Source organism: Aotus nancymaae, unplaced genomic scaffold, assembly GCF_030222135.1.
Source record: "Aotus nancymaae isolate 86718 unplaced genomic scaffold, 86718_ANA_hifiasm-v0.15.2.pri h1tg000016l, whole genome shotgun sequence".
Taxonomy (NCBI): domain Eukaryota; kingdom Metazoa; phylum Chordata; class Mammalia; order Primates; family Aotidae; genus Aotus; species Aotus nancymaae.
The window spans coordinates 21,906,755-21,934,274 of NW_026988428.1; the positions used below are offsets into that span (position 1 = coordinate 21,906,755).

Genomic DNA, 27,520 nt, shown 5'->3' on the forward strand with positions numbered 1-27,520 from the left:
TCAGTGTGGGCAGAAGATGACTGTCAAGGTCATGTGGAAGCACCACTTCAAATGATATCCACAGTTGTGGTGATATTGACAACGTAGCTGAAAAGAGAAATTGCTGTGCTTTGTGGTCCTGATAGGGTGAAACACAGAAGCATAAGTTTCCTATAAACAGCTACTCAGCAAAGCAAACCTCACACAAGTACCCATTGGAGGAAAAGCCACTGTAACAGCATATTCAGCTATCTTTTGAACTCTCTCAGTGAAAACACAGGATACTGGGCTATGTTATATAATAATCATCATATGACATGAACTAATCTTATTTCCTGGACACTTTAATACAATCCATTATTTTTAAAACAAAAAGATGAAGCTATCAGTGAGTTCCTGATCTCCACTTGGAATAAACATGCTTGAGGGTGGGGACACTGCTTAGCTGGAGGACCCATTTGGTGGCTGCTTTCATCTTGAGTCTGAATTAGACGGGGCTGCCACGAGGCAGATAGAGAACAAAATAAACAATGAACATTTTAAGTCAGCATGGGCAAGGAGGAAAGAAAGGGAACAGAAGATGATAATGTTAAAGAAAGGTCGAGTAAAGGGAGAAAAAAATAAAAGGAGAGAGAAAAAGAAAAGATGGATTATAGAGTAGAGTGGGGTCGAGGGCAAGGCACAATGGCTCTGGAAGGTTGCCTGTCTTCGGCTCAGCTTCACGGTGAATGTCGCCTTTGATTATTATGCCCTCTCTCACTCTTTTCCCGTAAGAGCTCTCTGGAAGTCTTTATAAATTGATATGAGGGCCTTTGAGCCAAAGGAGAAAAATAATTCTGCCTACCTATGAGCCAGATTTTTGTGCTGGACTGGAGACACAAAGATGAAAAGACAGTGTGTCCCTGGCCTCAAGTAAATACAAAATAATAAAAGTAAAAATTATAAGCATATACAAAGTACAAACTTTGTTATGGAGGAAGAATTGCTGAGGAATAGTAGATTAGGAAGTTGGTAACAGAAAACAGGAAAGGCTTTAAGCAAAAGTAGAGTTCTGAGGGCTAACTAGAAGTCTAGGTAGACAAGCTATGGCAAGCAAGGAATTTCAGGCAGAGGAGATAGTCTGTATAAAGATCTGGAAGCAAGATAAACTATGGATAATACATTGAGTAACTGTTAAGAGGTTCTGTCGTGCTGGAGCAAACTGTGTGAGGGCCAATAGTTGCAGAGGAGGCTGGAGCATATGCAAGGGCCATATCATAAGAAGCCATTGCTGTCTTGCTGTTATTTTAAGTTAGAAGTCTTTCTAGCAGGAAAGTTCTGAGTTATAATGCTATTAAGGTTCAGAAAAATTATGTGCTTTGATTTAACTCCTTACCATGCCATATACAGCCTAGCACATAGTAGGTGCTTTATAAATGCAGTGGAAGCTTATGGATTTTGAATGTGGCTATTATATTCCAGACATTGTTTTAAGAACTTTATGTATATGGATACATTACAGCTCACATCTTCCCAGAGGTAAAGTACTATTATTGTCTTTATTTTACAGATAAATTATATGGTTTGCCCAAGATCATACACTAGTAATGGTAGATTCAGAATTTTGAACTTGGGAAGACCAACTTTGTAGCTCATACTACAAATGACCTCATTTGATAGATTCTCATTCTAGCAAACAATGTTCCCCTGACCTGGGTTAGTTGCTAATATTGGGTCAGAGTCTCTGAGTGACTAAGACAGCATTATGGATAAATTGCCACCATTTTTGGGCTACTGAAGTATACCAAATAATTTAGGTAGTAATATTTGCATGATTATAAAAGCAATGTTTTAAATCAACTGCAATAATTTCCTGATTTAAAATAATCTGATCCAAATCCTTACAAAAGTGAATTTTTTACAATAATATTTTACCTTCAAGGCATTGAACAATGTGACTCAGTCAATTATACAGTTATAGTTTATTCTCCTGAGATCCTGGTTCTTTTCTGAGTTTCTATGGACAGGTATAAACTACTTTTGGAAAATGGCATATTTATCAGTTCACATATATTTCTATTCGTTGTCTACTATTATCCTTAAAAAAAAAAAAAAAACTTATATGTGTGAAAACAACTTGAAAGAGGAGAGAAAAAAAAGAGGGTTCAAGTGGTTTTGAAATTTTTCCAGGGCAGCAGTGTCAATGAAAGTGTTACTTAGTGAGGAACTCTAAATGGGCCAATATTTTCTTAATCTTTATTTCAAAGTTACTTAGGTTCACTCAGAAGATAGGCTGGGGAGACCCATGGACTCAGAAGATATCAAGTACAAATCTCTTTATTATAGTGTTCTCGTAAATGAAAATCAAAACAAAGAAAAATAAAGCCAAGTGCTAAAAATATAATGGTACATCTCATAAATTCCCTCTGGTTTCTGCTTCTAAATTCTTTACTCAATTTAATAGAAACTGACTCAAACCTGACAGATCAGCAATGCAGTAAGAGATCTACATAGTCATGAGTAAGGAGAAAACAGCAGTCTCCCAGCTTCTCTCACTCTGTGGTCTTAGCAGATTTGCTTTTGTAGTCAGATTTTGCTTAGTGAAAATGTAGCCTGTAGTTTGCAATGTATCTGCTACGTGGCAAAAACAAAGTAGACATTTAAAGCTATTTTAAAGTACATTTGTATGGTATTGCAGCAAGATAATTCCTGAGTCATTTTGGATATAGGTCCTTCATTTTCCTCAGGTGTGTTTCTGTTTGCTTAATATCTTTGAAATGCTAATGGAATACAGCTGAATCAAGTTTAGAACCATATCTGCGATTTTAATCTACTTGATGCCTTTGTGTGCTTACTATGCTTATTATTACCTATGCTTTGGAAATTTATAAAATCCCCTCAACACTAGTTTATAAAGCAAAATCCAAGGACACATATAAACAACCTTTCCTGAAATGCAGCATCAGTAGAATGTTAGCTTTTGGAATTTTGATAGAGTCCTTTCACACATTTGTTTTTTAAAAATCCATATTGTGAAAAGTAAAAAAGTTTCTCTTCTAAGTTTCCTTTCTTGTAAAAGAATAAATCATAAGTATGCTAATAACTCTTTGTTAAGCCCTATCCTATGTAGCTGTTAGACATGCTTATTGGCATGTAGTACAGTCTATGTCTTTGTACTTTAACCAAGATATTTGTGCTGGACGTGCTCTATGGCATGTCCCAGCTCACAGCCTATGCCCCTTACCTGTTTAGGAAAGTTTTAAGTTATTAGCCGATTGGGTTTTAGTTAAGATTATGAGGTCTGACCCCAGCCGATGGCGATCAGACACAGCAGTAAGGACACAGCAGTAAGGACTACTCCAAATGCATAAGGAATAAGTATGTCCGCTTTTCCTTTGTTCATTGTACTCCTGTGGCAAGATGGCTAGTGAGAATACCCTTCCTGCAGTACAGAAAGTAAAAACTGATTTTCTGAGAAATCCCTTGTCTCAATGCTATTTTTTTTTTTTTGCAGCACCAAGCATCTGTTTCCAACACATATTGTACACAATACTCCAGTTCGTAACAAATATTTTATAATATTTCTTTTTTCTGTCTCCAAGTTTAAATAATAATATAACATACTTACACAAGTAATTTTAAAATTAATAAAATGTGCCAACTATAATATAATGGATAAATAACATAGTAATTGATTTATATTTCAGTACAAAAATCCTCAGGTGCAACTAGACAATAAGACAGTGAAATAACCGAATGCTTGAAACTTTTTAATACTAAAAACGATGTTTAGATTTAGAGAAGACAATTAGAAGATTTTTTAAAAATCAAAAGAAAATTGGAGGTTAAACTCAAGGTGGACAGTAGAACACAAGCTAGACCATTCCATGTATTAATACATGAGCGTCATGCAAAAATACTTTGTGTTTATATGGAAAATAGTTTTAGGTTCAGATAATTATAAAAAGGGTTTCCATCTCTATGTATGTCCTATGGGGCTTCTGAAATTTATGTGGGATGCAGAAAAATTCTTCATTTTGTGAAAGTGTCCCACACTTTGCAGAATGTGTAGGGTCTTGTGACCATGTCCTCTTAATGCCAGGAGTTTCTTGCATGCCCACTTTTTTAATATACTGAAAATGACCCCAAAATATTTGCCATCTGTTGTAGGAGCAGTGCCATCTCTATTAAGAACTACTGCTCGAAAGGGTGTGGTGGCTCATGCCTGTAGTCCCAGCACTTTGGGAGGCCAAGGCAGGTGGATCACCCAAGGTCAGGAGTTCAAGACCAGCCTGGCCAACATGATGAAACGCCATCTCTACTAAAAATATAAAAAATTAGCCAGGTGTGCTGGTGGGCGCCTATAATCTCAGCTACTTGGGAGGCTGAGGCAGGGGAATCACTTGAACCCAGGAGGTGGAGGTTGCAGTAAGCCGGGATTGTGCCACTGCACTCTAGCCTGGTCAACAGAGTAAAACTCTGTCTCAAAAAAAAAAAAAAAAAAAAAAGAACTACTGCTCTAGATGAACCAGACTTTCCACAAAATTGCTTTTAAGGTAACTCTTAAAACACACATACATAGTATTCACACACACAAACAGACACACACACACTTTCTATATTTTGAGTCAAAATTAAACTAAAATTATAAACTAAAGAAGATGATAAAATAAGACCTTATACATTCAAGTATCTGTATAATATTGCATTTGAACATAGCAATCCTTGGCTAAAACAGTTTGAAAACTCCTGCTTTCTAGATCACACTTCCTCCAAGCATGGCACAAGAACCACACTGATATAATGTTAATTTTTGTAATTTAGTCCAGGAAGAGAGAAAATCATGAGGGGAGACACTGTTGTAGTGAAGTGCTGGCTGGTTTTGAAAGGTGTTCAAGATAATTCACGTAACTTAAATGCAGGTACAGAACTGGTGGTGAAATAGCTCAAGGAGTCAAGAATGACAGTGAGCCGTTTTATTTGAATGGCTAAGTGATTGAAACTGCCCAAAGAGAGCATACAGAATAAAAATGGAATAGGATTAAAAGAGAAACCCCAGAAAACAAGGATCTCTAATACCTAGGGGGAGAAAAATAATAAAAAAGAAGGACCAGTCAGTGAAGGAGAATAAGGAGGGGAAGAAAGAAGAGGAGGAAAGGAGAGTGGTTCTGGAATTAAAGAGTTTTCAGAAGATGAAGCCAATAGTGATAATAATGAGAAAATATCTAAGCAACTGAATATTGATAATAATCCTCATAACTGTATATCAGGAAGTACCTGGGGACTTTAGTGAAATCAATTTTAATAGTACTCAAAGGATGGAAATTAGAGTGGAAGGAATTGAGTTGTTAATGAGAGTGGAAAAAACAGACGTCAGGGTCCAGATTATGTTTTTAAATAAGTGTGGAGGAGATGTGAAGGAAAGAGAGAGAATGATAGCATGATGGGAGAGGTAAAGTAGGGGAAGAAATTTTTAGAGTATAAAGGAAGAAAACTGGCATTTCTTAAGAATCTACTATGCTTGGAATTTTGCCAAGCACTTTCAGATATGTGAATCTTGATCATGTGTGTAGGCTAAAGGGAAAGAAGGAGGGAGAAAGTAAAATTACAGGACCCCCCCAAAAAAAAATTAAAGGAGAAGATGAAATGAGGAAATGCCAAGAGGGAATTTACCTTCTCTAATACAGACATCACTGGAATGGGATTAAAGAATGCAATGCACATGTATTTGGCTGCAAAGTTTCCAGAATTTTCTCAATTTGGGTTACGGACCTGAATAAAGGGTTTTTCTAAAATAGAAATAGACTTGTTAAAGTGACAGCTTGAGTTTAATAATAGCTATCATTTATAGAACGCTTACTCAGTGCCAGACACACTGCTAAGCATTTCATATGCCTTGACACCTTTACCAAACAACCCTATGATGGGATTATTATTTTCATCTCCATTTTATAAAGGAGGAAACTGATACTCAGAAAAATTAATTAACGTGCCCAAGGTCACAGAGCCAGTATGCAGTGGAGCTAGGATTTGAACTCTAGTAGTCTATGTCTAGAGCTTGTATTTTTAATTTCTGAATTAAACTGTCTATCCAATAACATTTCTGCATGAATTATACAACTACTCTTAATCCACTTGCTCTTATTCTGGACTAAGAGTCAGGTTCTGGCTATTTGGCTTTCTACTGTGCTTAAAGAAAGGTGCACTCTACTTCAAGAAGCTCATGAATATCAAAGCCTTAATCACAGCTATTCAGATGACATGAGTTCATGCTTTACAAACCAACCATGGCCCTAGTCATATTAAAATCAAAGTTGCAAAATAAAAAAACATTCTGAAAAACCTTGTCTGCTTCATTTAGATAACAGCGTGCAGAATGAATTGAAAGATAAAAATGCTAAGCATTTACCATTTCCTTCTCCTTTTTTGAAAAAATTTAAGCCCTGTGGTATTATGGATGATATCATCAGGCAATTTGGTTTGACTATGTTTCATGCTGGACTGTGCAGATTACCCAACTAATGACAGGAACACTCCTTGCCATTGTGACACCTCTCTTCTTACAAGTGGGAATTTCAAGTGACAGACTAAAGCTGTTTGCTATCAATTTTGCAAAAAACGCATCTGCCAGATAGCCAAGATTTAGTTCAGAGACTGAAATCAATTAATATTTTAATTTGTTACCTGTCATTAGTATCACACTATATTATGCCAAGTCAAAAGTGATAACCTTTATATAACATATGGTCCTAAAGAAATTTGATTTTAAGGATGTGTCTTTTGTTTAGTGTTGCTTCCTGCATATAAATCCTATTAGGAATGTCAATTACACAGGCAGTAAAAATTGTGATGGATTAAAATAAAAGTGTAAAATATGTACTATTACACATTTTTGTGATGCAGTGTTTTCTAACACTGATTTACCATACCACTTTAAGATTTTAGTTCTCTTACTTTTTTCTTCCTACTAAATCAAGGAGAGTGCTAGCAACAATATTTTTTAGGGGTGGTACCCAGATTCTTTGACATTCTATTATTTTAGGTTGCTTGTCAAAGGCAAATCACCATGGACAAGCAGATTGTTTATCTGGTCTGATTTCCAGTGCCTGATAAAGGGACACAGGACTAAGACAATGGTTTGGGAAGGAAAGAGGTGAGATTACCCAAAAGAAACAAAAGAAAGAAAGGAAAGAGTTTCATAGATAGTTTTTTCAGCTGATTGCTTTCCTACTAACAAATAGGGAGGAAAAAATAAAGTAATAGCTGACTCTAAGTGGGAAAGGCTAAAAGATGGAGGAGTTGTCACTAAAGATAGAAACAATTGCATTTTCAATGTTTATTGCAAAGTCAAGCATTAAAATGATGCTTTCCTAAGTGTTTGAAATTTAAAATTTATGCTTTAGTAATATGCTTAAATTTTTCAGAATATTAAGGCCTCAAAGTCTAAGAAGAGTGATTCAGGATACAAGTTGAATTGGTAGTCATTAATCCACCCACTCATCAAATAGATATTTAATGCCTCATTATATGCCAGGGATGAGCGTGGATATAACCATGAATAAAACAGACCCAACATATTGCCTTCATAGAGCTTACATTATTTTGGAGGAAGCTAGAACAATTTAAAACCAAATAATAACATACATGCTATTTAAAATGGTGCTAAGTAATATGGTGGGAAATAAATCAAGGATGGGGGACAGGAAATACTGGCAAAGATAGGGCAAGATGAATGGATTGCAATTTTGAATATTGTGGTTGGGGAGGTGCTAATATTGGGCAAAGACTGAAAGGAAATGGGTAAATGAGTTAGGCTTGTATACAGTGAGCATTTCAATCATATAGTTAATCAGCCTTGCCATGTGTCTCATATTGTTTATTATTCCAGAGAGGAAGATGGTGTTAAACAAAAGGCAGGATATGCATTTGATTTATGGTCTTCATTGTGTTCTCTGCTTCTCTAAAACATATCCTATGTAAACATTTTGACAAAATATTCCTTAAGTGAACGTTTACACCCATAATAGATGTATTTGGTTTATGTAGTTATGACTTCAAAGTTATATCAAAAGTGCCTGGAGTTTGTATGTCAGTCCATTAACACAGGAGCAGAGCAAGGACAATTGAGATTTTGTGTTTCCCAGTTGATGGGTTCGATGTATTGGATCATCTTCATCTCTACTGGCTTACAAATCTTCCTGTTAAGAATGGTAATTACTGACAACTGTGCTAAAAGTATGTCTTAGATCAATTTGAATTTCTTAAAAGTGGACCGGCAAATTAACAAGTTGCTTATTCCTCATTAATAAGAGGAATAAGAAACTAATTCCTTGTATGCTTCATTTAGGTTTTCAGTGTCCTTATAGAATAATTCTCTTATACAGGTTATAAGTCTCTCATCTGGATTACAGGAACCTGTTTTCTGTCCTTGTCTCTCTCTATCTCCCTCCCCTGCCTTTTCTTTTCACTGTAGCAAGAATGATCTTTAAAAAAACTCAAGTCAGGGCCAGGGGCAGCAGCTCACACCTGTAATCCCAGCACTTTGGGAGGCCGAGGTGAGTGGATCACCTGAGGTTGGGAGCTCAAGACCAGCGTGGCCAACATGGTAAAACCCTGCCTCTACTATAAATACAAAAAATTAGCTGGGTGTGGTGGCAGATGCCTGTAATCTCACCTACTTGGGAGGTTGAGGAAGGAGTATCGTTTGAACCTGGGAGGCAGAGGTTGCGGTGAGCTGAGATTGCACCACTGCACAAGGAAAGAGTAGAATATTACACAACATGCTGAAGAAAAGGCCAGGAGAGAGTAGAATATTATACCACATGCTGAAGAAAAAACTGCCAACAGAGAATAGTGTACCCAGCATAGCTATCCTTCAGAAATAAAGGAGAGAAAAAGGCTTTTCTAGATAAACAAGAGCTGTGGGAGTTCATTACCACCAAGTCTGTCTTATAAAAATACTAAAATGAATTTTTCAAGTTGAAAAAAAAAGTTGCTAATGATTAACACAAAAACATTTGAAAGTATAAAATTTGCTGGTAAAAGTAAGTGCACAGTCAAATGCAGAATACTGTTAACACTGTAATCCTGATGTGTCAACTATGTATAACTTTAGTATGAAGGCTAAAAGACAAAACAATTAAAAATAATAATAGCTACAATAATTTTTAGAGGAAAATGCAATGTAAAAGATGTAAATTTTGACATCAAAAATTCAAAATGTGAGCAGTAGAGGAGTAAAATTGCAGAGGTTTTTTCATGAAAAAAGTTAATTTGTTATTAGCTTAAAAGAACCTCTAATAACTATAGATGTTTTTTGAAAATCTCATGGTAATCATATAGAAGGAACCGCTAGTTGATACACAAAAAATGAAAAGCAAGGAATCAAACATACCACTAGAGAAAAATCACTTAGCCACAAGGGAAGACAGCAAAAAAGAAAAGAGAGAAATAAACAATCTACAAAGTAAGTAGAGAACAATTAACAATATGGCTAAAGTAAGTTCTTAACTATTCATAATTACTTTGAATGTAAATAAGTTAAATTCTCCAATCAAAAGACGTAGAGTGAATGAATGAATTTTAAAAAGATCCAACTATATGCCGCCTACACTTCACCTGTAAGGACATACACAATAAAGGAATGAAAAAAGATATCTAATGCAAATGGAAACTAAAAGGGAGCAGGAATAACTATATGTGTATCAGATAAAATAGATTTTAAGACGAAAACTGTAAAAAGAAATTGAAAGATCATTATATAATGATAAAAAGGGTCAATTCAGTAAGAGAATGTAATAATTGCAAACATAAATGCACCTAACATTGGAGCACCTAAATATACAAAGCAAATGATAATAGACCTGAAGGGAGAGATCAACTGTAATACAATAACAGTGACTTAACACCCCATTTTCAGTAATGGACAGACCATCCAGATAGGAAATCAGTAGGGAAACATCACTTAAACTACAATCTGCATCTAATCAACCCAACAGACATACATAGATTATTCTGTCCAACAGCTGCAGAATACACATTATTCTCAACCGCACATGAAAGTTTCTCCAGAACAGATCATAGGTGAGTCTACAAAACAAGTCTCAATAAATTTAAGACTGAAACTATATCAAATGATTTTTTTTTCTGACTACAATGGTAATCAAAAACAGAAGGGACTTTAGAAAATGTACAAATACATAGAAATTAAACAACACACTCTTGCATAAACAATGGATCATTAAAGAAATTAAAAAGGAAACAAAAATTTCTTGAGACAAAAAAAATTTCTTAAGACAAATGAAAAAGAACACACAATACAGCAAAACCTATGGGATACAGCAAAAGCAATTCTAAGAGGGAATTTTATAGAAATAAATGTCTATATCACTAAAGGAAGAAAAATCTCAAATAAATAGCCTAATGTTGAACCTCAAGAAATTAGAAAAACAAAGACAAACTAAACTTAAATTTAGTAAAGGGAGGAAACAATAAAAATCAGCACAGAGAGAAATGAAATAGAAACTACAGAAACAACAGAAAAGATCAACAAAACTAAGATCAACAAAACTGGTTTTTTGAAAAGTTAAACAAAATCAACAAACCTTTAGCAAACCTAAGAAAAAAAGAGAGAAGATTAAAATAAATAAAAAACAGAAAAGGAGATATTGCAACTGATACAATAGAAATACAAAGGGTCATGAGACTATTATGAACAATTATGCAACAACAAATTGTATAACCAAGAAAACATGGATACATTCCTTGACACTTACAATTTACCAAGACTGGATTATGAAGAAATAGAATACCTTAATAGATCAGTAATGAGCAAAAAGATTGAATCAGTAATAAAAAATCTCCCATAAGTGAGGACCTTATAACTTCACTGCTGATCTCTATGAAACATTTAAAGAACTAATACCAATTCTTCTCAAACTCTTCCAAAAATTGAAGAAGGAATGCTTCCAAACTCATTTTACAAAGCCAGCAACACCTTGATAGCAATGCTAGACAAAGACACTACAAAATACCAATGACATTCTTCACAGAAATAGAAAAACAACCTTAAAATTTGTATGGAACCACACAAATTCCTAAATAGCCAATGTAATCTTTTTTGAGCAAAAAGAACATTGCTGGAGGCATCACATTACCTGACTTCAATATTCTACGTACAGAGTTATAGTTTTATACTACAGAGCTATAGTAACAAAAACAGCATGGTACCAGCCTAAAAACAGACACACAGACAAATGAAACAATAGAGAACCCAGAAAGAAATCCACACATTTACTCCCAACTCACTTTCAACAAAAGAGCCAAGAACCCACAAAGGAGAAAGAAGAGTCTCTTTAGTAAATGGTGTTGGGAAAACTGGATAGCCGAATGCATAAGAATGAAACTATACTCTATCTCACAACATATGCAAAATCATCGAAAATGAATTAAATATTTAAATATAAGGTTCAAAATTATGAATCTAGAATAAAACACAGGAAGAAAGTTTTATGACATGGTCTTGGCAACAACTTTTTGGATATGACCCAAAAAGCACAGGCAATACGAGGAAACAGATAAATAGGATTATATCAAACTAAATAGCTTCTGCACAGTAGAGGAAATAATCAACAAAATAAAGGGATAATCTACAGAAGGGGAGAAAATATCTGCAAACTATATACTGTTAATGGATTAATAGCCAAAATACATAAGGACCACAAATAATTCAATAGCAAGAAAACAAAAAACCCAATCAAAAGAAGGGCAAATCACCTGAATAGACATTTTTCAAAAGAAGATATTTAAATGGTTAACAGAAATATGAAAAAGTGCACAACAGCACTAATTATCAAGGCAATGGAAATTAAAGCCACAATGAAATATCACCTCAAGCCTGTTAGAATGTCTATGATCAAAAATCAAATATAAGTGTTGGCAAGGATGTGGAGAAAAGTGAGACCCTGCACACTGTTGGTGGGAATGTAAATTAGTTCAACCACTAGGGAAAACAGTATGGGGGTTTCTTTAAAAATTAAAACTAGAACTACAATATGATCCAGCAATCCTACCACTGAGTATGTATCCAAAGAAAATGAGATCAATATGACAAAGAGATACGTGCAGTCTCATGTTTGTTGCAGTATTATTCACAATAGCCAAGACATGGAATCAACCCAAGTGTCTATCAGTGGATGAATGGATTGTGGTACATCCACTTGTACCATTCAGCTATAAAAAAATAAAATCCTGGCATTCATGACAACATGAATGAAGTTGGTGAACATTGTTAAGTGAAATAATCCAGGCACAGAAAGATAAATACGACATTATATCACTCATGTGAAATCTAAAAAAGATGATCTTATAAAAGTAGAGAGTAGAATGGTGGTTACCAGTGGCTCGGGGGAGGTGGCAATTGAGGAGATGTTGGTCTAAGAATACAACATTTCAGTTAGAGAGGAGAAATAAGTTCGAGAGATCTTTTGTACAACATGATGTTTACTGTCTACAGCATGATATTTTGATACATTGTGGAATAACTAAACCTGGCTAATTGACATATGTGTAATCTCACATAGTTATCATTTTTGTTGTGAGAATGTTTTATATTCACTCTCTTAACATTTTTCTGGAATACACCATAGATATATTATTAATGATAGCCACTATGTTGTACAACAGTATGATTTTATCTGTCAATATAAAAATACAATAAAAAAGTTAAATGTCACTGATTGAACTTAGTGTTATACTATCCAAATAAACTTAAGTGCAGTTTTTTAAAATCACAATAAAGAAACTTTAAAAAATCATAATAAGATTTTTAAATGTTGACAAATGAGTGACAGAAAATCAAACCTGCGATATTGGGAAAGCAAACCTTAGCTATTGTGCAGAAACAATCTTTACAATGAAATAATTTCATAAATACAAATCCAAAATACATACAACACAACCCTAAACATTAATATTCTTGAGAGAAACAGACACCGAAGAAAAGAACCTACCTACATTGAAGACAAGCGGCAGATTTTTTTTATAAACTGAATTTTCATTTATGAAGTATATTTAAAGACAGGAAGAATATTCCATTTCCAAGAATATTTCATTTTATATTGGGATACTATCATTCCTATAGTAATAAATTAAATGTAAATTTATAGTATATTAAAAGGAGCTTTCTTTCCAAAAGATAGGGTGTTTTTCAACCACTTATTTTTACTTAAGTACTAATATAGAATACTCACATGGAATTTTATGCAACTCATTCATAAACTTCTCCTTCAGCTTAGAAAAGGCATCTTCCTTTCCTTCTCCAGGACTGGCTGGCTCTGTGGCATTGCTTGGCAGAACAGTCGCGACAGTGGTGACCGGCGGGGCTGCCAGGGCCTCATGGTGACTCTCGCTCACCATTTTAGGTTCAGGTGAAGCTGTGAGGGGAGGGAAGCAAAGATAGAACAGTTCAAAATGGCTTAACTGCTCCCACATCAAAGATATTCCAGAGATGAAACAGCATCAGAGGTGGCACCTGCTCACTGGGTAAATAGTCCATCATTAGCATATTGCTTTGTGTTGGTTCATGAAATATTTATGGAACCACAGTGAGTAAAGACCTCTTCCCCAGAAGGTAAGACCAGACATAGTTACTGAATAGCATTCTCTCCCAACAATACTATGTATACTGTCAAATCTATTAGTTATTTATAGAGCCAATTATTTGCTGTGTATATTTAACTTTTAACCCATATCTTACCAAAATGTGTATGAAACAATTCTTGACAAAATACATGCTCTATATATTAAATATTTTGTATTTTTTAAAAGGAAAAAAGAGATGTAATATTTATATTGGAAATGTTAATAAATGATAACATACATTCAAAATGCTAGTGACTTTAAAATGGTTATAAATATACTATTTATAATATTGATACTCAAACATGTTATAAATGTATTACAATGATTGGTTCTTGAATATTATTTATTGATGGTAAGTTTTCACCCCAATCACTTTTTTGACATTTATTGTAAACAATACTCTGATCAATAATTCACTTGTCTTGCTGGGTAATTTTTTAAAGTCACTATAAGTGTAGCATGGTTGACTATATACATCAAAATCCTGCTAATGAAACACAGCTCATAAGTTTCATTATTTTACTTTATCTAGCTTATTTAATTTGAATATTTTATTTTTTTAATTTATTCAATTATTTTAAGCATTTGTTCACTTCCCAAATATCCCAAAACAATTAATAAAATGATCAATAAATATATCTTAGCTGTGAATTCAGAAGACGTGAGTTCTCATCTTCTTCACTAGCTAAGTAAACTTTAACAAGCCATTTGACTTCATAATTTGTCCACCTTCTGAAATATGAAGGAACTAAAACCTGTCCTTCCTAGATTTTTCTTAGAACATGTGAAGGTACAATTGCAAGGAAGGTATTCTAAAGGAGTAGAAATGAATATTCTTCAATCTAAAAATATTCTGGACTTTGTAATTTTCCTGCACAACTTAAGATTTCAGGCTTTCTGATGAGAGAATGGGCATGATTTGGGGCATAAATTGGTAAGTAAAGAGGCCTGGACAGGATTCACTTCATATTCTCAATAGAAAAGTGGTTGAACTTATAAAAACCTTTTATTTTGCAAAGACGTGGAGATAATCAGCAAACAATTTTTAAAAAAATGAAATTCAAACAATTTGTGAATTAGCAATGCACACTTATTTAGTAAAAGTACAATTGAAAATAGAGTAATTTAGTAAAAGTACAATTGAAAATAGAGTAATCTCAGATGCATAGGATTCTTATTACAATCTGAATCAAAACCAGAGATTTTGGATCTACTTCCAGGAGATCATTGCTGAGACTAACACATATACATAGATAGGAATTTTTATTTTATAATTGACTAGTTCTCTCTCTTTTATGAGATAGGATCTTGCTCTGTTGTTAGGCTAAATATAGACAAAGTTCTTTTTACTTAGTGCACACCACTGTGAAATTTAAAAAATTCATAAAACAAAAAAATATAATGGGTAATTGAGGATCTAATATACTGGCAAAGACTAATTGATTAATTAGTGTTTTATTTTTATTCCTTCATATCTTGAGAGATAATATTTTTTTGTAAATAGCAAAACTAAGAATAGTTACTTGGTTTTTGAAAATTCATATTTATGGAAATAAGATGCTTATTATGAAGCATCATTTTTGTGGATGGAAAAACTACCTGATTCTTCAGTCCTGGCTAATGTGATGACTTTTTCATTTTTAATTTTTTTTCAGAGTATCCCTCTGTTGCCCAGGTTGGAGTGCAGTGGGGCAATCTCTGCTCACTGCAACTTCCATCTCCTGGCTTCAAGCAATTCTGCCTCAGCCTCCTGAGTAGCTGGGATTACAGGTGCCCACCAACACACCTGGCTAACTTTTGTATTTCCAGTAGAGACAGAGTTTCACCATGTTGGCCAGACTGGTCTCGAACTCCTGACCTCAAGTAATCTGCCCACTTTGGCCTCCCAAAGTGCTGGGATTACAGGTGTGAGCCATCAAGCCCGGACTGATGACTTTATATTCTTTTATGTATACTGTTTGCTTATTCAGAAAAAAAAGTTATTTTAATCAGTTTTTATAAAATAAGCTAACAGTTATTAAGCACCTGCTAAGTGGTTTACACATATTAAAGAATACAGTAGTTTTCATATTACTTCCATGAATAATTATCACCCCTTTCTTAGGAGAGGAAACTAGGGCATAGGAGGTTATACAGTAAAAGTCAGGCAGTTAAAGTTATATGGTAGTAATTAATGGAGTCAGAATTTGAACCAAGGTGTCTTAGCCACTATAGCATCAAGAGACTTGCAAACTATGAGACAAGTATCTAATATAATCCCATTTGTGAAGGAGTTTTTAGATACAACTCATAGTAAGAGGTCATTTTACACTGTCATCCAGTGTACACATTTCTCTCTGCCTAGATATTATATACCAAAGAAAAGTTTCACATAAACACACTTCTGTGAAATACTTAGATATAGTTAATTCTGCTTTGTTCTTTCTGAAAAGCTCTAGTTGTATCTCAAAGTTGTGTACATTAGTTTCACAATCCACTCATGATTTGAGATGTACAGTTTGAAAAACCAGTAAAATAAGGGACATGTTAAAATAAAATAACACCAAAAGAGGCTAATAAAAACTAATGATTCCATTTATTGAACATTTACTTTGTGCCAAAATACTGTTGTTGATATTGAAGGAGACAATTCTCAATTCCTATTACAACTCTGAAAAGTAACTCAATCTTATTTTACAGAAGAAACTGCACTATGGCTTTCCCAGGGTAGTGTAATTGGTCCTACACAGATTTAGCCTGATCCAAGGTTCCTTCCACTGGTCTACTTTAATAATAACATGTAAGCATCATTAAACAATTAAATCAGTACTGAAGAAGTATTTATGATTTTCTTTTGAATCTACTTGCCAGTAAATGGAAGACACAAGTCATCTTCCTAAAAGGTTAATTTTAGAGGCACAGTCATTTAGTTTGTTAAAGTGGAACTTAGCGTCCTGAAATATACCAAAAAAATTATTGAATAGAAAATTAAATTGTCAAGAAAAATATTATTGAATAAAAATTAAATTATCTTCTAAAAGAAAGTCCAGCATAAGCAATTTTCTTTTCTTTTTTAAATTTTACTTTAAGTTCTGGAATACATGTGCAGAACGTGCAGGTTTGTTACATAGGTAAACATGTGCTATGGTGGTTTTAAGCCCTGCATACATTATGTATTTGTCCTAATGCTCCCCCTCCCCTTGTCCTCCATCCCTGACAGGCCTGGATGTGTGATGTTCCCCTTCCTGTGTCCATGTGTTCTCATTGTTCAACTCCCACTTATGAGAATATGCAGGGTTTGGTTTTCTGTTCATGTGTTAGTTTGCTGAGAATAATGGTTTCCAGCTTCATCCGTGTCTCTGCAAAGGACATGATCTCATTCTTTTTTATGGCTGCATAGTATTCCATGGTGTATACGTGCCACATTTTTTTATCCAGTCTATCATTGATGGGCATTTGGATTTGTTCCAAGTCTTTCCTATTGTAAATAGCAGCACAAGCAATTTTCAAAGAAAGAAACACAAACTCCTCTGCCTCCTAAGAAAAACTAAAAGCAAAACCATAAACAATTTTATTTCACAAATAAAGAACTGAAAGTTAAAATAACAGTGAAGTGACATATTCATTTAGAAATCTGGCTAAATATAGATAGTGAAGGTGAGGGTACAAGAAAATGGGCAATTAGGAAGGAGAATAGATTAGAAAGATACTTTATAGTTACCAAACTAACAGAACATATCAAAAGCTTTAGAAAGGGTCATTTTTCTTCTAGGAATTCTCAATAAAAATTAATCTTAGATGGATGTAAAAGCAATTTACTATCAGGATGTTTGTAACATTATTTACAACATTAGAAGTACCAGAAATTGCCTAACAGAGAAACTTCTTAATTATAGTGATCTACAAAATGATGTTATAAAAATTACTAAAAGGTAGCCATCTATAAACCTGGAAATACATGGGAGTGTTAGGTAAAAACACAAATTATGAGACAGTATATAAACTGTCCCATTTTTCTTTAAAAAATCTTTTGTAGAGAAGAGGCTGGAAGGATGCATTGAAAAGTGTTAACCTTGTGGTAGAATATCTACATTTCCCCTATATGTCTACATTCTCAATATATTGTAAACCTGATTTTTTTAAATTATGAAAAAGAAAAAAATCTTCAAAACGTTTATTCTGGAGAAAAAAGGATCTTGCAGAAGAAGTTTAATTTCCTAATGCCAGATTTTCAAAAAATACTTTAAAATGTATTCAGAAGCTGAATCTCAAGAATGAATGATGCAGCTACATATTTAGCAAATATGTGAAATGGGCTCTGGTTAAAATAAAATATAGAAAAGATATGAAGTTATCATTAAAGTTTATACTTTTGTTAGAACTACATTTGATCCAGCAATCTGATTACTGGGAACCTACCCAGAGGAAAAGAAGTCATTATATGAAAAAGATACTTGCACACGCATGTTTATAGCAGCACAATTTGCAATTGTAAAATTATGGAACCAACCCAAATGCCCATTAAGCAATGAGTGGATAAAGAAACTGCAGTACATTTATACTATTCAATACTACTCAGTCATAAAAAGGAATGAGTTAATGGCATTTACAGTGATGATGAGATTGGAGACTATTATTCTAAGTGAAGTAACTCAAGAATGGAAAACCAAACACTGTATGCTCTTACTGATATGTAGGAGCTAAGCTCTGAAGATGCAAAGGCATAAGAATGATACAATGGACTTTGGGGACTTGGGAAGAGTGGTATAGAGGTGGGGGATAAAAGACTACAAATAGGGTGCAGTGTAGGCAACTTGGGCAATAGGCGCACCAAAATCTCACAAATCACCACTAAAGAACTTCATAACCAAATATCACCTGTACCCCAATAACTTATAAAACATGAGATATGAAAAAAGTTTATAGTTTTGTGGTATAAAATGAGGAAAATCCGGACATTGGTTGCTATGACAACTTCCCGCTGTCCCCTTAGAATTATTCTTCTTAGTAGGACTTTAGTTATACCTATCTCTAGATCTACAAATTGACATAGATTACTCAGATTACATAGTAAGAAAATCTACTTTACTGCAATAGCATCATGGTTTTTAGACAAAGCATTACTTCTATTTCTATTTAAGTATTGCATTTTATAACAATAGCATGCAAAATTAAAGCACTTATAGGAGAAGGTCGAAAAAATATTATTGCTAAAAGAAGTATTTTAATGCAGAAAGCCCCATATTGAAACTAACTATTGGAATAATTATTTAAAAGAATCTAGGAGATATTATGGAAGGTGTCAGAGTATATTTTGAGGTGGAGGGCAGAATGTAGCGATTTTATTACATCCAAGTTTTCCTTGATCTGCTGTGGGTATAGCTAGAATCCATAAGTGAGGGCCACATACATTCACTTCTTCCCATGCCCCGTGGCTTTCAGGAATAAGGATTTCAGCCTCTTTTCTCGGCTTCAGGCAGTGCTGCCTGCTGATTGCTCACAGCCAGGGAGTCACTCTGAAGAAATTGCCCTTGGCCAAAAGCAGCTGCTTTGCCGAAGGTTAAGGCCTCTTACCCAGGAATACCCTTCATGCAATGAGTGGTGGATGTTGGCTCGATTTAGTTCATCTCTGAGTGACACTGTAGGATCAGCTAAAGCCTGTCGTTATAGCATATCAGTTCAGCAAGTATCTCCCCTTTCATACATCTGCTTCCTTCAGTTTTTTACATGGAGAACATTTCCTAGTAAACTATCTCTGATTGAGAACAGGTTCCCAAAGAATCTGACCTATAACACCTACTCTTAAATATTTTTGAAAAAAATGAACCATTGTCAAAACTTTCATTTAAATTCTTTCTGAATCCAAAGATCCTTAGGCAGTTAAGTAAAGCCTAGCAGCATATCAAAATCTTCCACAAGTTTGCAGATGTTTGAATGTCAGGCTCGAGGTATATCCTCTCTCTAGTTCAAACATAATTTCTCTTGAGGGAAGTAAGAAGGAAGCAAGAGACTGTGCAGCCCTGTCACTATGGAGGAGAGCTGACTTAAACAGCGGTAGTTCCAAAGGAAGGGCTACTGATGAAAGGTTGTTTTTCAGACCTTGGAACAACCAGAAGCACAGCAGTTTGCTTAACATAAAGCACACAGGTGCCTGGGTTCTTCTTCATTTCTTTTCCAAGTGGATCTAGTTACCTCCAGATTGTACCCATTTAACAAGTCACACAAGTTTCATCAGAGGTGTAGGGAGAATTTTTTTTAAAGAGTATGCCTTCCAGGAAATATTTCTCATAGTGCTTTTGCAAATTGAATATAGCTGGACCTTCTTAGCTTTACTTTAAGAATGGAACAAACAAAAATTCTTCCCCAATCTCATAAATTCCACAATACAAACATTGAAGAGGTGCGTAGAGGTGTTATGCTGAAGGTGTCTTTGGAAGAATGTAAGAAGAAGGAAATATTGCATGCTCACCAAATGCTTTTCCTAAGAATCCCCTTTAAACATCTCTGTTCCCCTGGTTTCTGGCTCTATTGAAGATGCTATATGTCTTCTCTCTTTCTTTCTTCAAAACTTCTCTGCAGCCTCCTACAGCCCTATTGGCTTTCCTTCTCACACCCCTGTCTCCTGTCTCTCTCTTCTCATTCTGATCAAAATGCTTCAGTCTCTATTTTCTCTTATAACCCCTCCTTGTCTTAACTTTTTCTTTTCTTTTTTTGATTTTTTTTCCCTAAGGGGAGAACAAGAATCACTTTTAGTTAGGTCCTACTTACCATGTACTAAGGACTTGATGTAAGTAATGAGAATTTAGTGAGGTTTATGCTTTGTGTGGAGTTGGAGAATAGCAGAATCAGATATCAATTCACACCACTAAAACAGCCCACGAGTTTCTGCTTGCTGACCCTTCCTCCCATTATGGAAACTCAAATATACCCCACAGTGGCATCTCCTGAAACTGATAATGGTAAATTACAATTCATAGTTATCTTTTTGACATAGTTAGACAGTTGGGAACATGACTCTGATTTCCAGGAAGCAGGTGAGAAAGCATAAATAAGAAGTAGCAAATAGGATGAGGAATTAGGAAATTTGGGCCCAAAAGGGATAAGCACAGAGACATGCAGCTGTAAGTTTCTCAAAATGGACAAATAGCTTAAAAAGCAAAAGTCTATGTTAAAAACTAGGGGTTAAATGTTTAAGTACCTAGCTAATCCTACTTCTAGAGGTTGGAAAACTGACTTACCAACTTGAAAATTTCATATTGTTAATGAGAATTCTTTCCTGTCTTTTTCTTATGTGAGGCAATTTAGTTTTCCAGATTCTCCAGTGTCCATCCACTCCAATCCCTGTCTCTTCAAGCTGAGCAAAAGCTCAAGAGCCATCTTTCTTAAAGATGGAAGGAGACAGGTTATATTAAGAATTTAGTTATTTCCCCATCTAACTCTAATTTTCATTATTTAAAAATCATAACGTCCTGTGTCAAAAAGTGTCATTGTTTTCTAGATTTATTTCCAAGCTGGCCTAACTGGTTTAACATCTCTTTATCTTTTTTTCTTTCTTTAAACTTTGTTTTTCACTGCATGTTCTTACTCTTAAGTGGGAGCTGAACAATGAGAACACATGGACACAGGGATGGAAACAATGCACTGGGCCTTGTAGGTGGGGCAGGGAGAGGGAGAGCATCAGGACAAACAGCCAATGCATGAGGGGCTTAATACCTAAGTGATGGGTTGATGAGTGCAGCAAACCAACATGGCACACGTTTACCTATGAAACAAACCTGCACATTCTGCACATGTATCCTGGAACCTAAAATCAAATCAAATCACAACAAGCAAACAAAAAACTTTGTTTTTTCTAAGGAGAGATGGATCTAACCCTTGATCCTAATCAAGGTGGGTGGGAGATGTACTCGAAGTATGAAATCCAATGTGTGCCCATCGATAGCTCCTTTTCAGTAAAATTGTTCTCACAGCTCTAAAGGTGGGAAACAGCTCATGCACATTGTGTGACCACACCCTACAGAATAGTCACAGCAAATTTAAGGAGGAATGTGTACCTGATTCAAGCGCAGTTCATTGGATTGAGGCCAATGACACTGTTTGGCATGAAAAGGTGAGTTACGCAAATAAGAATCTTTCCCTAGGAATTTAAGCTATGAAAAACTTTGAAGAAACTTGAGGCATAGAGAAAAAAATAAGCATGCTCATCATCACAGAGCTAATAAGTGGTGAAGCCAGGATTCCAGTATGGCTATCTGATCCCAGGGCTCACATCTGTGATCACTATGCAATGTCATCTTCGCGGTTATTCCACTTCCATTGATCTGGTTTTCACCTCGATCTGAGTTTCAGTACATAGTATCCCACAAATTCTCACACTTGATGGTGATCTGAGTATACATGCACCTTGTAATCAAGAAAGTATTATGACTCTACTATGTGGAGTCACTAGTCTTGTTAGTTTCTTCATCATTTGAATTTATAGCCAGAAGTGATGACTTTTGTCAGTAAGTCTTCACTTTGCACTCCTAACTGATGTACATGGAAGACTACTAGAACTGACAGCATTGAGTGATGTGGGATCCCATCATGGAAGCTAAGGAAAATGCCATGGAGACTGATTGTTGAGTGATGGATTGAACACTCAACTGAATACATTCTTTCACAATATTTTTTTCAACATTTTTTACATCTCTGAAATGGGGATTTTTCTTACAATATGTGGCATCTTACTATCACTGTCTGCCAGACTCGGTTGTCATTTTGCTCGATGTACACTCAACACAGTTGTTATTCCTACTGATGTTCTAGTCAATAAATCAGTCAAAGGTGACTTGAAGAAGGGATCTGCATCTGGGTTGTTGTCTGAAACCTTCCAATATTGGCTGTACCATCAAAACTAGCAGAATGAGACACAAACAATTTGGAAGATTTTGGAGGTAACAGTAAAGCAATATTTGCAAAAATGGTGTGTGAAAAAAAGGGCATTATCAAATCTGAATATTGAAAACAGATTTAGAAATTTTAGAAGTTTATTAACCAATTTATTTTGCTTTTATTTTTGTTTTTTTGTGTGTGTACAAGAGTGACAAAATGAAATCTGTCTAAATGTCTAAATGATCTTTTAATACAAAATAAAATTCAAATAACAAAACCATTTTTGAAATTGTTTTGCAATATTTTTTCTTAGTGCTTTATAAAATAATGGTGCATCTTATAATTAATGATCTCTTAGAGTACATGAAATACATATTTCCTAAAGAATGAGGAGAAATATGAATATTATTTATGAGTAATGTATTGGAAAGGGAAAACTTTAAAAAATTTTTAAACTAACTGTGTTTCTTATTCTTAGAAGATCAATTACAATTATATTTAGCAATTGTTGTCAACATAAATTTCAGAAGAACTAGCTAAAATAAAAATAAATCCATAAGCAAGTGAAAACTATATTCATTGCTATGTTATTTTCCCCTTTGGACCTATAGAGAACAAAAGAATGGAAACAAACAAGCAAAAACATATCCAAGAGAAAACTCAAGTACTAAATTACTATAATAATATACAGAAAATTAGAAGGTTTTATACAAATCTTAAAAATTTCCACCTACAATAGGGATATAAATCTTGAATATATGGTACATTAGAGTTGTCACTAAAAATATATTCATTGATGAATGCACAAAATTAACATCATTTTGCTAATAATCCATTTATTATACATCCAGTTCTCCACAAATATAATATTTTATCATTACAGTTTCAAAAATCGCATTTATTTTTAAAGTGCCACTGAATGATGTAGAATGTTTCTGACTTTAAAAATCCTCCCAAGATTTTAGTCAGAATGGCAGGTTCATAATCAAGAAAATATATGAGTCTTTTCAAATGCATTATAAAAACTTCAGGTGTATTTTGTAGTGTTTTAAAAAATGTTAAAACATAAGTGTCTCTTTAATTAATTAATTAATTATTTTTCCATTTTTTATTGTACTTTAGGTTCTGGGGTACATGTGCAGATCATGCAGGATAGGTGCATATGTACATACATGGCAAGGTAGTTAGCTGCCTTCATCGCCCCATTGCCTATATCTGGTATTTATCCCCATATTATCCCTCCCCACCTTCCCCACCACCCTGCTGTCCCTCCCCTAGTCCCCCACAACTGACCGCAGTGTGTGATGCTCCCCTCCCTGTGTCCACGTGTTCTCATTGTTCAACACCCCCCTTTGATAGAAAAGGTAGATGTAACGGCCTAGAGATGGAATTGAAATCTTCCATGAATCAATTTGACATAGCTTTTCTTAGTGACTGTGCTCACTGTATAGTATATAATTGAAGTGATCTCTAACTTTTGTATAGTAAGATGGTACTAGATGCTTTTGGTAGTTATGAAGAGACACAGCTTAGCTGGAGAAATCCATTTGGCTCTCATAGTGTTTTTTTATAGAAGTTACAAATAAACAATTTGGAATTTCCATTCTCCATTGCTTTGCTGAAACTCATCTCTGAATTCTTGCTGTGTCTGAGCTGCAGGCACTTGACAGAAAATCTGAGCTTGCAACTGACAGCCCTCTTTTATCACACTGTGTTCAAACAGTCATTGTTTTGTCATACAGTGAAGCAAAACCTTAAAATCCATCCTTACACAGTTCAGAATGAAGTAAATAGGATGATGGAAAATGCTGCAATCTACCCGTTAGAAATAATATAATAATAAATACAAATATCTAACATTTATTAAGCTGATACTATTACCTAGACATTATTATAAGTGCTTTAAACATCTAAGCTCATATAATGGTCACAAAATAAACCCCATGAGTCAGGCAATATTATTACAGTGTCTCTCTATTATAGATGGGAGAACTTGCCAAAGTTTGCACAGCTAGTAAGTGGTGGAGCCAGGATTTAAATTGAAACAGGCCAGCTCTGAGTCCATGGAAGTCTGCCTCACTAATAAATGAATAGATAAATGTTGATCGAATGAATAAACTGTGTGTCTACAATGTGTCCAATATTATACTAGGTGCTTTGAATAATTCTCAAGTAATTCATTCACCATTTGAATGCCTGGGGATACAGCCATGTACACAGATGGTTAAAATCCAAAATATACTCTAGTATAAATAGTTAGAGGAGACTGTACTGAGAGAACACACCACATAGAAAACCATTGCGATTTAAAATATCTGAGTATAGCAGGGCCTGAAACTAAGTTTATATGCTAAATATATCCAATATGAAGTGTAAAAAGTGGTGATTTGTCTTACTTCTCCTGAAATTCTACCTTCTATTGTGTGCCAATGAATTAATTTGGGGACATGAGACAAGAATGAACAGTATCCACAATCTACAAGACAATAGTAAACAACACTGTTGGCTGTTTACCTAACAGTGTGTTGGTTTTTTACCTAACAGCTATTTCTTCCTTTCAATTTAAGACAAACCTTTTTTTTTTTTCCTGACAAGTACTGCTCTAGGGAGATTACCTTATTCCTATTTCATGAGAAAATCTTATTAGTCTATATATTGATCACGGAAATCCTATTCTTTTTGCCGATGGTTTAGGAAAGGGCATATGAGTCAATATTTGGAACTGTAGTAATATGAGAGGAATTCTGTTGGGTGATTTCTGGAAACGTTTTTCTAATTTTTAAAAAGACATGCAGAGGAAGTAATGTCTCCTCTGCTGGGTATGCATTTGCATGTGGTACCTGGAACTGCTTGCAGCCATGTCATGATTCTGAGAGAATCTGGTGAAAGGGAAGGCAGATAGATACTCTATGGACAGCGAGCTACAAACAGAAAGACCATAACCTCACGATGACATTGAGCAGCTGTGTTAATCAACCCATGACCACCATACTTTGGGAGTTCTTATAATGGAAAATAATACATTTCCCTTATGGTTTAATTCATTTTGTATTGCATCTGCTGTTGCTTGTAGCCAAAAACAAGCATACACAAATACTTTATGATCTTATTTTCACAATAAAAAATTATTTTTTCCATAGGTTTATTTTCTACTAGGCAAAGCTAACTTGCCTTGTTGCTAATACTCTTTACTTTTGTGTGCCTGAAGCATTTGACTCCTAGTAGGTCTAAGAGATTTTCGTTACACCTTTTTTTTCCTATTCAAAACAGGGTTGTGTCTTCCCTACATTCTGTAAATTATGGTGAAGTTCAGCACCCTGCATCCTGTGGAGCTGGATAAATATGAATTGAGTTTATGTGAATTATAAGAAAATTGGTAGGATGGGCATGGTGGCTCACACCTGTAATTCCAGCACTTTGGGAGGCTGAGACGGGTGGATCACCTGAGGTCGGGAGTTTGAGACCAGCCTGACCAACATGGAGAAACCCTGTCTCTACTAAAAATACAAAATTAGCCAGGCATGGTGGTGCATGCCTGTAATCCCAGCTACTCAGGAGGCTGAGGCAGGAGAATCACTTGAATTGTTTGAACCTTGGGGGCGGAGGTTGCCGTGAGCCCAGATCAGCCCTTGCACTCCAGCCGGGGCAACAAGAGCAAAACATCGTCAAAAGAAAAGAAAAGAAAAGAAAAGAAAATAGGAAGGAAGGAAGAGAAAGAAAAAAATGGTTTTGTGATTGGTTTAAGCTGATTTAAAATATTTGAAATGTTTAGGTAAGGGTTCAATTTTATATGTTACATTCCAATGGAATATTCTACCTTTTAGTGTGTCCATCATTCATCAAAGTCTGTGAGTGAGGGGGCAGTGGACAACTACACCTTGATCTATCAGGAGTACTATACAAATAAATCAGGAGGACTTGGAGGACTGGAAAGCATATTTGAAAGGCAGGTGCCCTATTGTGATTCTTATGTGGCATAGTTTCCATGTGTTTCTTAGTAAGTTCCTTTTCTTTTGATTCTTCCCTGTCTCCTTCTGTTTCTTCTTTGCTTTTGTTTCTTCATAAGAAATAATTTATTTTCTGTTTCTTCAACAAGTCATGCTTTAATAAAGTTAGGGATATGTCCATGATGAATTTTCACATCTTCTCTTTCATCTTGACAAACCCAGCAGATACCACTTTAAGAAAGTGGGGTTCAGAACAGATTTCCTATAAAATACCATTGAGTCACATCTCACATTGGAGCATCATATTGAACATTGTGAAATAAGTAACTTTAATAAAAGGTCATTATCTCTGGTTCTTTAACTTTTATTTTCACTTTGGCCAATGCCTGGACTTAATGCCATTTCCATCTGAATGGCTTAATAAGACTGACGAATATACCACAGTTTGCATCTCAGCTCTTCAAAGAAAAAGTTTAGAAAGAATATAGTTTCTGATTTGAAGCATGATCTGTAAATACTATCCTATTTGCATGATAAACAGGCATGCTGGCTTACTGACAAGAGCAATATATGGAGCTAAATTGCCTTTTCATGTTTTATTCAGTAATTACAGATACTCTAATTTCATTGACATGAAGTCATTCTACAGGCAGTTGCCTCATCTCTTTGGACTTTCTTCATACTTATTGATCAATAATTTGACATTATGACAGTAAAAGAAAACTAAAACATGATCTAAAGTACTTGTACTGAGTGTGCCAAACATCTACTTTAAAAGTTGTTGGATGTCTTTTATTCTCAAAATGCCATATTATATTTTTAAATAATCTTAAGTAGAAGTCAGTTCTACCTTACTGTAAAGCAATGGATGTATGGAAGATCTGCATCTTTTCCTACGGTGTCGCTCCAGATTGTTGATGACTAGGACTCCACATTTGTTTCATCAGTCTAGTTATAAACTATATAAACTATGATGCATTGTTGGAAGAAAACTTGTTTATATTTACTCAGATATTTTTTCTTCCATGCCATTCATATGCAATTGCTTTTTCTTAAAATACGTAATATAAGTAGCTAAATCTCAATTAATATCCAACTGGCTAAGGAGACATATTTGAGTG

General features: G+C 34.8%; 1 protein-coding gene across 2 annotated transcripts in view; it reads right to left on the bottom strand.

Annotated features, from left to right (window-relative positions):
* The window catches only part of SYT1 (synaptotagmin 1), a 268,273-nt gene that overhangs the window by 225,971 nt on the left and 14,782 nt on the right, over positions 1–27,520 (bottom strand). For both annotated transcript variants that reach the window (XM_012442029.3, XM_064376939.1), the window contains exon 2: positions 13,209–13,391. In XM_012442029.3, the coding sequence (XP_012297452.1) occupies positions 13,209–13,374 (166 nt within the window). In that variant the 5' untranslated portion in view covers positions 13,375–13,391. The remainder of the gene's footprint in view (positions 1–13,208; positions 13,392–27,520) is intronic.